Below are 12,599 nucleotides of genomic sequence, written 5' to 3' on the forward strand. Positions count from 1 at the left end.
GTCTCACTTCTGGGATTCGCATCCCCACCTATCCCTTGGTTGAACTTGGACATATGTCTTTTTTCAACTATGTAACTATTAGAGATTTGTTTTAAATGAAACTTTTTTTTCTTAACCATTTAGTAACTTGGGGATTTTTAACAAGAATCATTTGATCACTTCTATAATAAGCTAGTACTGCTCACGCAGTACTGATATTAATTATACCATTAGTGCTATGCTGACAGACAGTAGCAGACTGCCTCACTCCTGCAGGTCCAGGCTGTTAGAGCAGCAGCCCATGTCTCATGGAAGAGCTGAGCCTCTGCTGCACAGAAGACACATGCAACCCGTATGCCTCATTCACACGTCAGTGTTTGGTCAGTGATTTCCAGCCAAAACCAGCTGTGGCTCAAAACACAGAACAGGGGCAGATCTTTCCCTTATACCTTGTCTGTGGAGGCTCCAATCCTGGTTTTGGCTCACAATCACTGATGGAAATCACTCACGTGCGAATGAGGCTTTATTCTAGGCCGCTGCAACGGCCTAGAATAAAAGCCCATTAATGAACATCATAAAAACACATTAAGGGGGCTAACAATCTACTTTGACCGCCAGTGTGCCCATACCCTAAGGCAGCGGTCCCCAACCGCCGGGCCGCGGCCCGGGACCGGGCCCTGGAAGATTGTATGCCGGGCCGCGGCAGTTAGGGTTGCCAGACGCTCCGCCCCGCACAACTCTCTCTCTGCAGCTGTCAATCACATCCGCACAACCCCACCCCTTCAATGCGCAGCTGCCTAAGGACTCGCAGTATGCACGAGCCGCTCTGAGTTCCTCCCACCTGCTGAGTACATTCTTCAGACCAGCGTTAGCAACTGTCACCGAGACGCCGCTCACTCCCGCATCATGTGATGAGGACGGCCCGCCCCTTATATTACCTGTCATATGGTCAGTCACATGGTCTGGTCATCTGCTATGAGAGCCATTATATCCATGGAAATGAAGACGTCGAGAGCGCGCGTGTCGCCTGTAGTAACCAGTCATGTGAGCTGCGGCAAGTCTCTGTGGGGAGCAGAGTGTGACGGTCTCTGTGGGGAGCAGAGTGTGACGGTCTCTGTGGGGAGCAGAGTGTGACGGTCTCTGTGGGGAGCAGAGTGTGACGGTCTCTGTGGGGAGCAGAGTGTGACGGTCTCTGTGGGGAGCAGAGTGTGACGGTCTCTGTGGGGAGCAGAGTGTGACGGTCTCTGTGGGGAGCAGAGTGTGACGGTCTCTGTGGGGAGCAGAGTGTGACGGTCTCTGTGGGGAGCAGAGTGTGACGGTCTCTGTGGGGAGCAGAGTGTGACGGTCTCTGTGGGGAGCAGAGTGTGACGGTCTCTGTGGGGAGCAGAGTGTGACGGTCTCTGTGGGGAGCAGAGTGTGACGGTCTCTGTGGGGAGCAGAGTGTGACGGTCTCTGTGGGGAGCAGAGTGTGACGGTCTCTGTGGGGAGCAGAGTGTGACGGTCTCTGTGGGGAGCAGAGTGTGACGGTCTCTGTGGGGAGCAGAGTGTGACGGTCTCTGTGGGGAGCAGAGTGTGACGGTCTCTGTGGGGAGCAGAGTGTGACGGTCTCTGTGGGGAGCAGAGTGTGACGGTCTCTGTGGGGAGCAGAGTGTGACGGTCTCTGTGGGGAGCAGAGTGTGACGGTCTCTGTGGGGAGCAGAGTGTGACGGTCTCTGTGGGGAGCAGAGTGTGACGGTCTCTGTGGGGAGCAGAGTGTGACGGTCTCTGTGGGGAGCAGAGTGTGACGGTCTCTGTGGGGAGCAGAGTGTGACGGTCTCTGTGGGGAGCAGAGTGTGACGGTCTCTGTGGGGAGCAGAGTGTGACGGTCTCTGTGGGGAGCAGAGTGTGACGGTCTCTGTGGGGAGCAGAGTGTGACGGTCTCTGTGGGGAGCAGAGTGTGACGGTCTCTGTGGGGAGCAGAGTGTGACGGTCTCTGTGGTTAATAACTACTGTGAATGGGAGATGCACATGAATCAGTCAGCGCCGACCAGCACCCAATAAGCCCCGCCCACACCATAAGCCCCGCCCAAGAACCCCACCCCCCACCCGGTCCCTGGGAAAATTATCTTGCATGAAACTGGTCCTTGGCGCAAAAAAGGTTGGGGACCACTGCCCTAAGGGATCCAAGTTAGGGCTCATGCACACAACTGTGTGCTGGCCGGGCCCGTGCTGCGGACTACAGTCCGCAATGCACGTGAACTGACTGTGGGGCTAACGCATGCAGATTGCGGACCCAGTCACTTGAATGGATCTGCGAGCCCACTGCAAAAAAGTAGTGCATGCACTATTTTGCAGTGTGGAGGCACGGACAGAAAACCCACGGAAGCACTCTGTAGTGCTTTCGATCCGTGCCTCTGTGCCACACTGGATTGTGGACCCGTTCAAGTGCGGTTTGCACACGGCCAGTATCAGTTTATTGCGGACCCGCTCTAGGCAGGCCGCAACACGGCCACAGCCGGGCAACGGACGTGTGCTTGAGCCCTAAGTGTCATAGTTAAATAATAAAATCAAACAATTAAAAGGCGATACCTTTTTATTTTTACCTTAAATGAAAAACAGAAAAAAAATAAAAACAGCAGATGATCACAACAATTTAGTCATTTTCAAAACCACAAAACCGTTATGTACAAAAGCACCACTAATTATTGCTATAGAAAATGCCATGGAAAATCTCAAATGCACAGTAAAAACAAAACAACAACACTATTTGCACAAGTTTTTTTTTTTTTTTAGTTTGTCTTCTTAAAAGCAGTAAAAGTAGATATGCAAAACAGCCTCAAACATACCCACTAATGCTAAAGTTGAGATTTTTTTTTAAGTTGCAGACAATGAAGAAAATCAGAATCAGCAAAGCATTGATTATGTAGGAGAGGAGTATGTTCATGTACTTTATATATGTAAAAGTTAAACTACAGTTGTCCTAAAAAAATTAGCATTTACAAAATACTTGAGAAAAATATTGTTTTTTTTTCTTAAAGTTCAAGAGGTACGTAAAATCAACGAAAAATTTCCATGACCATTTCATTCTTTGTCCCCAACTGCTTCAGTTTTCTGTGCCTAAAGAGATGAAAAAAGCAAGGAGAACAATTAGAACAATTTGAGCAGGGTTGATACAGACCCCCAACCCTCATCTACTCAACTAAAGTGTTTTTCTATAACTCAAGAAGAAAAAAAAAAAAAAAAAAAAAAAATTCTGTAGAAGAAAATATAGAATGTGAATAGACCCGTCTTATGCCAAGAATACGTCCGTTTAACTTACCAAAGTTAAGACTTACAAACCCAAGAAGCCTTACCTGAAAGCTTCCATAATTTTCCACACAGAATAAGCACCACACCACTAGCTTTCTATGCACTGCACACAAAAATATAACGATCTACCGTACCCTTAACTTTCACTGTTTCAATCTGCCCTTTTATTGACAGTGTGCTGGGCATGGCACCTCTGGATGTGGAAACATTAACAGTGGAGCGAGAGACGCGAATCTGTAATAACATTTCGGTCAATAAGAAGAAGCATTATGAACATGCAAATCAATGGTTGTACGACTAACACACCACCACTGATTCAGTCCGTGAAATGTACCTCATTAGCTCTATTTTCACCATTCTCAGATGGAGCAGTACCTTCCTTTCCAGCTTCTTGTTTTTCTTCTTTCTTCCCTTTAGCACCTTTGTTACCCTTTGTTGCTGGCTCCTTCTGTAATGCAATGAGAAAAATAAAAATAAAAATACAATTCCCACAACAAACATGTTGAAATGCAACAAAAAAACTGGTTTCCCAATTTCAGCATATAAAGTATATTTATTGAATAAAAGTTATTCCAGTTTCCTATATAATCTTTGTATCAATTCCTCGTGAACGGATTTTGCAGTAATTTGATGTGAGCTTTCATGGTTTACTTCCAGCGAATACTTAGTTTTCCGGGAGAGACCATCAGTTTTAGGGCTTGCTACGGGACAGATTTATATCACTGAACTTTTAAAAGGTGATTTATATTTGAGAAAGTGGTGTGGCATGCTCCATCACAGACTGGTGGGGGTCTAAAACAAGTCAACTGGACCAAGCTAGAGAGTTCTCTGCAAAACCAGTGGCTGGAAGTGACACTGTGCAGGCAAAACCAGTGAAAGGCCTGCAGCGCTAAACTAGAGGTGCAGCTCCTTCATTCTCTGGATTGGGCAGGAGTCCCAGAGGTTAGACCAGTGATGGCTAACCTTGGCACTCCAGCTGTGGTGGAACTACAACTCCCAGCATGCTCCATTTATTTCTATAGAGTTCTGAGTGCAGCCAAACAAGGGGGGGCATCTTGGGAGTTGTAGTTTTACCACAGCTAGAGTGCCAAGGTTAGCCATCACTGGGTTAGACCCTTCAATCACAAGATGGGAATTACAATGCAATTAAATAAAACCAAAACAACATTTTATTGGTCCGTAAGGACTTTGGGTTGGGCAGAAAGAGTCAGCAGTACAGACTGAGTTCCTACTGACTCTTAAAATTAGCTATTCAAGCAGACTTCCTCCTTGCAGGGCGCCAAACCTGCTCCCTGTTTCTGGGTTCTGACTCCACTGCAGCGGCCATGTGACCCGCGTCAAACAAGGTTGACACACGGAGACAGGAGAGAGGCAGCGACAGCAGTGGAGATGAGGAACCGGAAACCAGCAGAGGAGACGAGCCCCCAGTGTGAACAATTCTTTATTGGGAGGAACAATTACTGGCTGATCCCTAACATTTTATTCTATACATATACAGGTGAAACTTGAAAATTTAGAATATCATGCAAAAGTTAATTTATTTCAGTAATGCAACTTAAAGGGAACCTGTCACCTCTACTATGCTACTCTCACTGAGCATTTCTAAATGTTCATTGTGTTACCCTAAACATATAAATTACACTTAATTTAATTTGCAGACGAATTCAATAAGTATTATGGATTTATGTACTTCCCGCCATTTATGCATAAGTTAACATAAGAGTCATATCTTGTGTGACCAGAGAAGAGTCATATTTTCAAGCTCTGACTCATCTCCGGTTAATTTGCATATGTATCAAATCTTATTTTTTTTTTCACAATAAAAGCACACAGAGCTATGGGGAATGAGTATTGCGGATGTGCTAGCAGCCATCTAGCAACCCATGTCCTCAGCTCTATACACAAAATCCAGGTGACAGGTTCCCTTGAAAATTTGTGAAAAGTTTTAATATTCTTGGCTCAAAGTGTCACACTCTCCATACCCCCTGAGCAAAGGGCACCTCAAAATTGTTACTTTGAATAAAGCCTTGAAATATCTCGCTTTGCATGTAATGAGTCTCATGTTAAGTTTCACCTTTTAAGTTGCATTACTGAAATAAATGAACTTTGCACGATATTCAAATTTTTCGAGTTTCACTTGTACCTGCTTCTGCTCAAATCTGAGAAGAGAATTGGAATGACCATCTATAATTGTCAATTTATCTCACTAATAATCATCCATTCAAATTACTGAATATTTATTACCATGTAACTATTCAGAGACCAATATACAACTGGTAGGTACAGGTAGACAGCTATTCTATGTACACAAAAAGCTAAAATAATGAAAACCGTGTAAAAGAAACCACCTTCGCTGCCCCTTAGCAACCCGAGTGATAGTTTCCAAGAACAGAACATAAAATAAAAAACTACCCTATACAGTTTTCTAAATCTCTTCGATTAGTTGCTCATGTACACAAACGTGTGCCCGGCTGTGCCTGTATTGCGGCCCGCAAACACTTGAATGGGTCCAAGGAATGACAAGGAAATCCGCAGTGCTTCCGTGGGCCTTTTCTCTGTGCCGATGGATCAAGGACCCCTTCAAGCCGAATGGGTCTGCATCCTTCTGCAGCAGCCGCATGAATGTTGCCCGTGAACTGTGGACCGCAAATTGCGGTCCCCAATGCACGGAACCGCCCAGCAATATTTGTTTGTGGAAATGATAAAGCAATGATTGTTCTGTTCATTCCACGGTTATTTATTTTTATATGCATTCATTTCAGTGTAGAAAATGACCAAGAGCAGAATAAAAAGTTTACCTTGGCTGCAGCCTTTTTTGGTTTTGCTTCAGCTTTAGGAGGGGCAGGTTTCTAAGACATTAAAAAGATTTAGGTAAAAATTACATTGTCAAATTAGCAGACAGAAAAAAAAAAAAAAAAAAAAAAAAGTATAAAACCCAAAACAGTTTTACCACCATATTGTACACTAAAAGGCCTTTCCAGCCTACAAGCCAGCGATCCCCATGGTCCTAACCTGTGCCCAATAAAGCAAAGCACCACTCTCACCTGTCCGCAATTTCACCATGCCTCTACAAGTGAACTCTGCGGCGTATCAGACACATCTGCTGGAACGTATTTGTTCACGCAGATGTGACCGCTGAGGACAGTGACTGGCTGGAGCAGTCACATGACCAAGCCACTTTTTGGTCCTGTGGGGACTCTGCAGACGGGTGAGTACAGTATTATGTTTCATGAGGCACAGGTTAGGATCACAGCTGGTTGTCAACTCCTAGGCTGGGCAACTCCTTTAGCCTATGTACCTTCACACTTACAATCCATTGACTATTATTTACTTTCACTAACAACAGAGCAAGAGTCAGCACATGTACTGACTTTTTGCACATTTCGTACGCTGCCTGCCTACTTCAATATAATTTGCCATAGGCTATATAAAGTATGTGCTCATCGTATTGAATTTATGCCTCAACCAATTATTTTTACTGCTATAACAGTACCTGTACAGAGGGCGGTCCTGCTGAGGCATCCACATGCAAATTACTTCCAATTGCCTGACTACACCTATACTTGCTATTATTACAAACAGCAAGTACAGATGCAACCAGGAACTTAGCCGTAACCTGCATGCGGATCCTGAAGCCAGACTACACCATATATGAGGGCCATTTCACACCAACGAGTCCATTGTGGGAATCTCGCTCGGTGAGCCTCCGTTCTGGACTTATCCTGATTTATAATGCTATGTGCCTCTGCTTGACCTTCCTTCCACAGGATCAGACTGACAGCTTTATGTCACTATGATCCTGTAGAAGTAAGGACAGGCAGAGGCACATAGCATTATTAATCATGATAATGCTGTGCTCCTGCCAGTCCAGAACAGAGTATCACGCTCACACGAAGCGTGATTTTTGCAATGAACTCACGCGTGTGAAAAAGCCCTCCAGGATTTTGAAACTCATGGCCTATCCTCAGCATAGGCCATCAATATCAAATCGGTGTTGGGTCTGAGACCACTACAGATCTGCTCTTACCTTGTGGCTGTGTAACCACAATGTAACAGCTGATTAGAAATATTCTTCTGGAACAGAGTATAATTGTGTCCCTATGGAAACCTTCGACACATGCCATCTTGAGACCAAAGGTGGTTCACAAAGGTTGAAGATGCCAGTGATAAATATAAAATACAAATAATTACTTACTGATGACAATCTTGCCGATCTTCTGGTTGGCTACAAGAAACAAGACAGTATTACTTTAATGTTAGGTAGATCTGAATATTTGTGCAAATCTTACAAATGGCAGATAGTAATAACATAACACCATTTCTGGAAAACCTGTGGCTGAGCAATTCCCAGGTAAGGCAACCTTACGCAATTACCTCTTGCTTGCTTGCTTTGCCAGCATCCTTGGCTTCAGCGCCTTCTGGAGACTGTAATACAAGAAAACCAAACAAGATTAAGAGTTTCCCCCCAGAATCTTAATAACCTGAAGTATAAATTATTTCCAGTCATAAAAGATCTTCAGAAAGATTTCCCCATTGCCTAAACAACGTGTACCACATAAGCTAATCAATGCTGCCAATGGGCCGATAGTGAGGGCAAGAAACGTATTCTCTCATTACTTGCATCTCCCCATGAGATCCTTTCACATCTGCATCTTGGACAGAATTGTGGGCGGACAGTGCATAGGTGAGCGTACAGCCACGCTCCCATAACTCCCCGGCGTCACGTGAAAGATAACTGGCCAAATCCTGCCCTCACTGGCAGAATAGTTGGTAAAACATTTCGCCTTCTCCCTAGAATTATCAGATTCGGCAGAGTAGAGAATGTAGTAGTAGTGCTTGCGCATGCCCAGAGAAACCAATAAAGCCCTTACGGTGGATTTACCCGCTGCAAAAAACGGGAATGAAGGTTTCAGAGCGCTCGTTCCCAACAATCTGGTTATGCAAAGGTCGAGCAGATCATCCGATGATCGAGCGAAACACTTGTTCATCGGGTGATACTGTCTTTAGTGCAGGCACATATAGTTTCTGGGCAGCAGATCGTGCTGTTTAAACAACGATCCCTCTTTCATTAATAGGAAAACCCCTTTAATACAAAATAATTTTCTAAAGTTTTTTTTCCCAGTGCTGCTGGTCTGGCCCTGCTCCCGTTGTCTACAGACTACAGTGGTGATGTCCTGTATACCTGCATGTCACAGGTATATGGCATGCGACTGCTGCAGCCAATCACTGTGGTCAGCGGTATTGCTGGCCTACACATGGCCGTCTGAAACTGGACTTTTTGCAACGTTTGCGCTATTTTATTGACGTGGCTAATAACACCTAAAACACTTAAAGGGGTTTTATCATCTCAGACATTTGTGGCATATGGCTAGGATATGCCAGCAATGTCAAATCGGTGAGGGTCCCACCTATCTCCAGAACGGCCCTAAAAACTGAAGGAGAGTGCAGCACTCGTGTACGGTGTGCTCTCCATTAATTTCAATAGGGATGAGTGAATTTCATATTTTGAAGTTTGTGTGCGGGTTCGTGTTGTGGTATTTACTGAATTGCGTTATGGATCCGGTCACCACGGACCATAACGCAATTATATGACGGAATGCATTTAGAGGCATTCCGTCATAGTAGACGTCTATAGCCTGCATAACGGATCCGTCCGGTTTACGATATGCTGGAGTCCTATTCTACTTCACCGGACTGCACGTGTTCCACCAGAATACAATATCCTGGTCTGAACGCTAAAACCTAGGCATATATAAGCACAAGGCATTTCCAGGGATCCAAAGCTGTGCAGATGCTAATGATCCCTACACTCCAGGACTGCCCTGACAACTGCTCTGAAGCATGTGCTGAAAATGTTGGGCTCCAATGAAAAGAATATGGTTCACACCTGACAGTCACAATCCGCTAGCTGGAAAAGCCCAGAGCTGGATCCTTTGTTTCAATGGACTATTTAGAGAGAGTAAAAAAGGAATATACCTGAAAGTGTACATTTTCTAGTGTCACTGGGTTTGCTCTGGTATGTGCCAGCACAGAACAAGATTTTTTTTGTTTGTTTAGTTGTTTTGACTCCCTTCAGTGGGTAGGGGGTACATTCACACATGGCATAAACACTGCAGATTTGCCACAGGTTAGCATGCGGCACATCCACAGCATTTTATACACAGAAAGGAATTTAGAAATCTCACCCCCCCACACAGTGTGGAAAAAAAAAAAATATATATAAAAAATAAATTAGAGGCAGATTTCAAAATATAAGCACGTTAATGTACGCTGAGGAAATCTGCAGGTAATCCCGCCATATTTTGTTATACTGCAATTTACATCTATATGTACCCTAACAGTTAACTCTTAAAGGGAGTCCGTCACCAGCGACCTCCCCCACCACTTGCATAGACACATAGCTGTGGCTCACCTGATCAACAAGATTTTTTTTCTTTTGTTGATCTGAGGCTCCCATCCTCCGTTATACCTTTTCTTAGTATGCAAATTAGGTGTTCGTGCCATGAGGGCGTCACTGTTGCTCTGATTTCATCCAAGCTCCACTATCTTCTGTGGCCAGCCCCTTTCTCACTGCCAGGCAGTTTCAAAATAGCAAGAGAGGAGCTGGCCAGAGAAAGGATCAGAACCTGAGCAATGGTGGTGTCCTCATGGCAGCAAACGCCAATTTGCATACAGTATTAGGAAGAAAGTATAACTTGGGAAATGAGCCGCAGATCAACAATAAGAAATCAATATCAGCAATTACAAAAATACCATATAGAAAGAAAAATCTGGACTTTTAAACTAGAACTTTATTACAGAGATGGTATATGATGCCTACACAGCCCCTAACACCTCATGGAGGCTGTGCAATCACACAAAGTCCATGTGGCTCTATAATTCAGAGCTACAGGCACTCCATGTGGTCCTCTGCTATCAATCACCCAAATAAAGAAAACAGGCTGTATTAAACTGAGGCATACGGCGGTACAGTGTGCGCCCATGGGGGGGGGGGGGGGGGGGTTATTGGTGTTACACCATGGAGGGAGTACAGAGCTCAGATACACTTGCACACAGCAGGCCCATTGTGAAGACAAAAAAAACTCACTTCTACTACCTCTTAGTACAATTTCAGTCATATTTTACAAACATAAAAAATAATTATATAATACATTTTATACTGGAAGGCTGGAGCAGTGTAAAAATTCACACACCAGTTGGTTATATAAAAGTTAAAAATATAATATAATTTTTTTTTATGCTCTAAAAGATATATACATGAAAAATGCCAGCAAGACGGTGTTGGATTTCAGGCTCAACAGTAATAGGGTGGCAGACGTTACAGCCTGAGGTTCAAAGAGCCTAGCTAACAAAAGAGGGCACTGCATCCAGCACACGTGCCAACTGCTCAATGCCAAATTGTCGGATTTTCAAAGACCACTTAATGAGACACAATGAAAACGTTGCGACTAAGCGACTTACAGACACCAAACTTGGAAAAAGAGCAATTGCAAAGTTAACTTTATGGTCACGGGAAGTGTTAATACCACAGTGTGACCTCAGCCTATAGACTACATAAGAAACTAGTAATAAAATATCAATACATATAGCCTAGAAATCCACAAGATCAAACTGTCCAAAGCCATAGGAGGCTTCATGATTATTTTTAAGGTGTGACCGTGTGAACTTAACAGTAATCACAATGTCTTAAAAATGTAATCACAATCATCTGCTGGCAGTCCATGCATCTAAACTGAAATCCCATTTCAACCATCATTTACACCAGAAAACGGACATCCAAGGCACATGATCGCGAGTGCCATGCAAGCCTGAAACGTATCAATGTGGAGCTCATCTTGCCTGCCTCTCCCTTACTGGGGAGTTTTAAAAAGACAATTTCTACTTTGCTATTTCCAGGGTCCACTGCCCCCTCCTTCCTCCCTTTTCAGAGAGGGCAATGTGGGGGCAATGGCATTTAAAAAGTCACAAACACTAGAGGGTGATCGTAAATGGCACTTTTATGTGTTACACCTCCATTGGGCTTTCCGCCAAGTGCATACGTTCCAATAGCCGACCAATGTGGTCAATCCTATACGGTGGCGGCTCCGTTTACTTTAATGAGGTGTTAAACGTTAGCGTCCGTTACAACCGCTTTTTTTTTTGGGGGGGGGGGGGGGGGCACAAGGGTTTCCCACTCTTTTCTGTTGGCCATTAAAAAAAACTGAAGCAGGTCAGACAGAGCCCAAAAGTTTAATTCCTTGACATAAATACCATTTTTGGGGTGCTCAAATGTTTACCCCTAGGAGAACGCCCAGCAGAAGGCTACAACATGGCACGACCACATCTTTAAAGCCTGACCACAGACCCCATGGTATCCGTAAGGCTCTGTTCACACCTGTTTTTAGCCCAGGCTGTATAGTCCTATTCCCCCCATAAGACTGAATGTACACAGAAGCTAGATGTACAGACTGTCGGTGACCTGTGGCAGCTGTGAAGCCACCATGAGAAATGACTCGTCAGCCATGATGGTTCTCATAAACATGGCCTCTAAAGGGCGCTAGAAGGGCTGCAGGTAATACTACATAATGGCAGTGCACACCCAGGCCGAGGCCATCCGAGCTCTACAAACATGGACGTCACACTTCTCCACTCTTTCCATGCATGGCCAATAATGGAAAAATATGGAAGAGGAGAGCGGACCCCACCCCCATGGGGAGAGCCGGCTGTGTGGACAGGATTACGAAGCGCGGGCAACGCTGGGCGACACCACGCATGTAGTGAGAGGAGCGCCGAGGCTGCAGGGAGCACCCTCACCGCAATAAATACACCGGCAAGTGATAAAAAAAATATATATCAGCCTGCAATACGTGCAGGGGGTTCTCACCTTTCTCTTGGGCATTGTGAGCTGTGGGTGATGGCCTCGCCCTGGAGCTGGATGAAGAAGCTGATGGCTGTGGAGGAAGCGCAGTGACTGGAGCTTAACAACCGCTTTCCGCACAACTACAGTCTCCCCCCCCTCTCCAATCCTGGTTCGTTCTTCCCAGCGGCGTTCTCATTGGTGGAATCTAGTTTACAAATTCCACAAGACACGCCCTCCCCACCTACAGTCGGACCGTAGATGGGCGTGACACGCCCGAAAACGTCATGGGTGATTTACTACAAGCTGACCTTCTCGTTGTGTCTCCGCCCACTCCTTGCCTTAGACCAATAAGCTGCGAGAGGCTCGGCTTCAGTAGTTTAAATTAGAGGAGGAAGGCAAGAACCGGTTGCTGCCAGTCACTCGTACTGGCGGGCTTTTTTTTCTTTTCTTTTTTTCCCCCCTCCTTCCCCGGCCGTTAGAAGCGTGGCGCTTT

General features: G+C 45.1%; 1 protein-coding gene across 2 annotated transcripts; it reads right to left on the reverse strand.

The window, feature by feature from the left end:
* Positions 1-2,533: 2,533 nt before the first annotated feature.
* On the reverse strand, positions 2,534-12,279 carry HMGN3 (high mobility group nucleosomal binding domain 3). 2 transcript variants are annotated; one of them, XM_044291870.1, is made up of 7 exons: positions 12,131-12,279; positions 7,642-7,692; positions 7,463-7,492; positions 6,066-6,116; positions 3,602-3,715; positions 3,402-3,501; positions 2,534-3,075 (listed from the first exon to the last, which is right to left on the reverse strand). In XM_044291870.1, exons 1-7 carry the CDS (start codon positions 12,143-12,145, stop codon positions 3,062-3,064), a joined length of 375 nt encoding a protein of 124 aa, XP_044147805.1. In that variant the 5' UTR covers positions 12,146-12,279; the 3' UTR covers positions 2,534-3,061. The 2 variants fall into 2 exon arrangements, with proteins under 2 accessions (XP_044147805.1, XP_044147806.1); XM_044291871.1 differs by lacking the exon at positions 3,402-3,501 and having other exon boundaries at positions 12,131-12,278.
* Positions 12,280-12,599: the final 320 nt, after the last annotated feature.

This window comes from Bufo gargarizans, chromosome 4 (assembly GCF_014858855.1).
Source record: "Bufo gargarizans isolate SCDJY-AF-19 chromosome 4, ASM1485885v1, whole genome shotgun sequence".
Lineage (NCBI taxonomy): Eukaryota > Metazoa > Chordata > Amphibia > Anura > Bufonidae > Bufo > Bufo gargarizans.